The 3,051-nt window shown below is 44.1% G+C and overlaps 1 protein-coding gene across 1 annotated transcript in view; it reads right to left on the bottom strand.

The window, feature by feature from the left end:
* arhgef10la (Rho guanine nucleotide exchange factor (GEF) 10-like a) overlaps positions 1-2,073 on the bottom strand; it is a gene marked incomplete at both ends in the record, with an annotated part of 98,055 nt that extends 95,982 nt beyond the window's left edge. The window contains 2 exon segments of the mRNA XM_083668535.1: positions 88-115; positions 1,770-2,073. Of these exon segments, the coding sequence (XP_083524661.1) occupies positions 88-115; positions 1,770-2,073 (332 nt within the window).
* Positions 2,074-3,051: the final 978 nt, after the last annotated feature.

The following is a 3,051-nucleotide window of genomic DNA, read 5'->3' as shown; positions in this document are numbered from 1 at the left end:
TACAATGATCCTGTCCTCCGTTTTCTACCTCCACCAGCCTCCACGGTCATACTGGTATAGAAAAAAGAGAGCAGAGGAGGATCTTACCGCCGGGATGAGTCACCCACTGGAACATCTGTGGAAAACATGAAGCATTGAGGGACAATTAGAGCCAAGAAAAAGGAGGAGATGTTTCAGATTGCCATAGTCATGGTAGTCATCGGCTTAGTCATGTTTTGAAGTTCCAGAGTTTTCCAGTCTTGACTGACTTTATTTTTTTCGAAAGCAGTCTTTTCTCTTACGACCCAAAGAAAGCAACGATTGTTTGAAAAAGCACTGCATCTGTGTGAAAAGTGTTTGTGGATGGGATTTGCATGGGCGATGTCATGCCAAATACCTTGGCTGTTCTTAGACCATGATCTAACTCCTAGAGAGAGACAATGTAAACGTCATGTCAAGTGATGAGGGAGGGATCTGAGGCCCAGTCCAGGCCTGTGTATCTCCTCTAATAACCTGAGCTTACAGTGCATTTGGAAAGTATTCAGACCCCTTCACTTTTTCCACATTTTGTTATGTTACAGCCTTATTCTAAAATGGATTGATGGATTTTTTTCCTCATCAATCTACACACGATACCCCATAATGACAAAGCGAAAACATGTTTTTAGAAATGTTTGCTAATGTTTGCACACAGCCAAGACAACACAGGAGTGGCTTCGGGACAAGTCTCTGGATGTCCTTGAGTGGCCCACCCAGAGCCCGAACTTGAACCCGATTGAACTCTAGAGAGACCTGAAAATAGCTGTGCACCGACGCTCCCCATCCAACCTGACAGAGCTTGAGAGGATCTGGAGAGAAGAATGGGTGTGCCAAGCTTGTAGCGTCATACCCAAGAAGACTTGAGGCTGTAATCGCTGCCAAAGGTGCTTCAACAAAGTACTGAGTAAAGGGTCTGAATACTTCTGTAAATGTGATATTTAAATGTTTGATTTTTAATAAATTTGCAACAATTTCTAAAAACCTGTTTTTGCTTTGTCATTATTGGGTATTGTGTGTAGATTGATGAGGAAAAAAATGAATTTAATCCATTTTAGAATAAGGCTGTAACATAACATAATGCCGAAAAAGTGAAGGGGTCTGAATACTTTCCGAATGCACTGTAGGTTACAAGCTTCTCCTTCACGGCACCCCTCCCACCCCCCCCCCCCCCCCCCACCCCCTCCGGAACACTCAAACAACCCACTTCGAGCATTGCGACACACAGAGCTTTGTAAGGAGGCCTTTTAATTAAGCACTAATCGCCTCATTGTGTCCAACAGAAGTTGTCGTAGATCTAAATCTCCGTCTTTAGCCGGGAGTATAATTAACAGACCTCATTTGGCAAAACATTAGTCAGGTAGTCAATACCACGCTGATATCTGTAGCGCATTATCCAATTAGAGGCAGGTAAACCTAATCTCATTATTCCCATTTTGTCTGAGGCAATTTAAGAGACAGATCCTCCTTATGCACACTGGGTTTTAATAGACAGCTGTGGCTGTTGATATAAACAGCAGAGGCACATCCCGAGAGATGGCACTTGTTATCTTGCCCATTCAATACTTTGCACAGCAGGTGGCAGTGAATCACCAACATTGGATTTACATCCACTCAAAATGCAGAGGATTAAGTAAATTAACTACATTGCGCTCCCCGTGTAATCACAGTTAATTTAGTGTGTATGTGTGTGTGTGTGTGTGTGTGTGTGGGGGGGGGGGGGGTAATGATAGCCACACATCAAGCAACCTTACCTGAACAGGATGTGGATGCAGTGGCTTTCCCCTGGGAGCGGCTGTCCTCCTGGCCAGCAGGTGGTGCTGCATTGGGCTGCTGATGGGAGTCAGCCAGGGTTGTTTTGACTACATTGTCAGGTAGCTGGCTTGTGGCCTCCATAGAGGACTCTCCAGCTTTGACAGAGTCCGATGAAAGCTCCTTGGTGTCCACTTGAGCTTTCTCCTCATCAGCACTGTCGTCAAACTCAAACAGCTCTCCCTGCTCTTCATCTTCCTCCTCCTCTTCCTCATTTGGCTGCTGCGGGGACGTCACAGTGGACATAAGCTCTGGAACAGAGACAAGAGAACGTGAACGTGTTGCCTAAAAATAGCTAACCTCCTCCGCATTCAACAACATGCACCTATCTTCCTTCCTTGCTCTCAGAGGCATTAAGAGTATAGTCTTATACACGTACCCTGAGGACCCACTCACTGTGATGAAGTGAATGTGCTCGACAGTTTGACTGTGTTATACACGTCATCAAACTAATCTTTTGGGCAATTTAGCTCATGATCTGGTCCCTTCGACACATCGGCTGAGCTACCTTTTCAAATAGACAAATACATTGTGGTAGGCAAACACATGTTCGCATACTTGTTCATCAGTTGCGCAATGACACATTGCTTTTTTTCGTTTCCGCAGTGGCTCGTTGTTTAAACGTTAGACTTCAGCGGTCTGTTTTTACACATGGGTGTTCTGATGGAATCCTCATGGAATGTGCAATGATCCCCTTTAATAAGAAATAGCTTCAGTGACCTCCTCTTAAGATAACGGCTTGCCTACAGAGCAAACAATGGTATGTGAAACATGAGCAACAGTGTGTTTATGTTGAGAATCGTTGTAATACCAAATAATATTTACACCACTGCAAAATATGTTTGATGAAAACACGGATTCACAGGCAAAACTAGGTCGCGGCCAAGGAATATGGTGTTTTGTGCTGGATCGTCTGATACAAAGAAAAAATGATTCGAGAAAGTCTGGTCACAGTTGAGTTATGCAGTACATATGGTGTGTACTATATAGTACCTTCATTCGGTTGTAAATAATCAACAAGTTGTTTTGACCAGTTGGCTTTCTCTGGATTGGCAAAAACTTAAGTCCTTTATCCAGTATGTCTGCCAGCATGTGACCAGAGACACAGAGAGGAAGACCAGTGACAAAGGGAGGATTACCACACCATAGCTATAAACATGGACATATGGCTGGGAGAAGGCCTGTACCACCCAGAAAGGGCTTGTTTGTAGATTCATTGAGATT

This window comes from Argentina silus (assembly GCF_951799395.1).
Source record: "Argentina silus genome assembly, chromosome: 4".
NCBI classification, from domain to species: domain Eukaryota; kingdom Metazoa; phylum Chordata; class Actinopteri; order Argentiniformes; family Argentinidae; genus Argentina; species Argentina silus.
The sequence above is the reverse complement of the archived record's forward strand: the minus strand, read 5'-3'. Positions and strand labels throughout refer to the sequence as shown.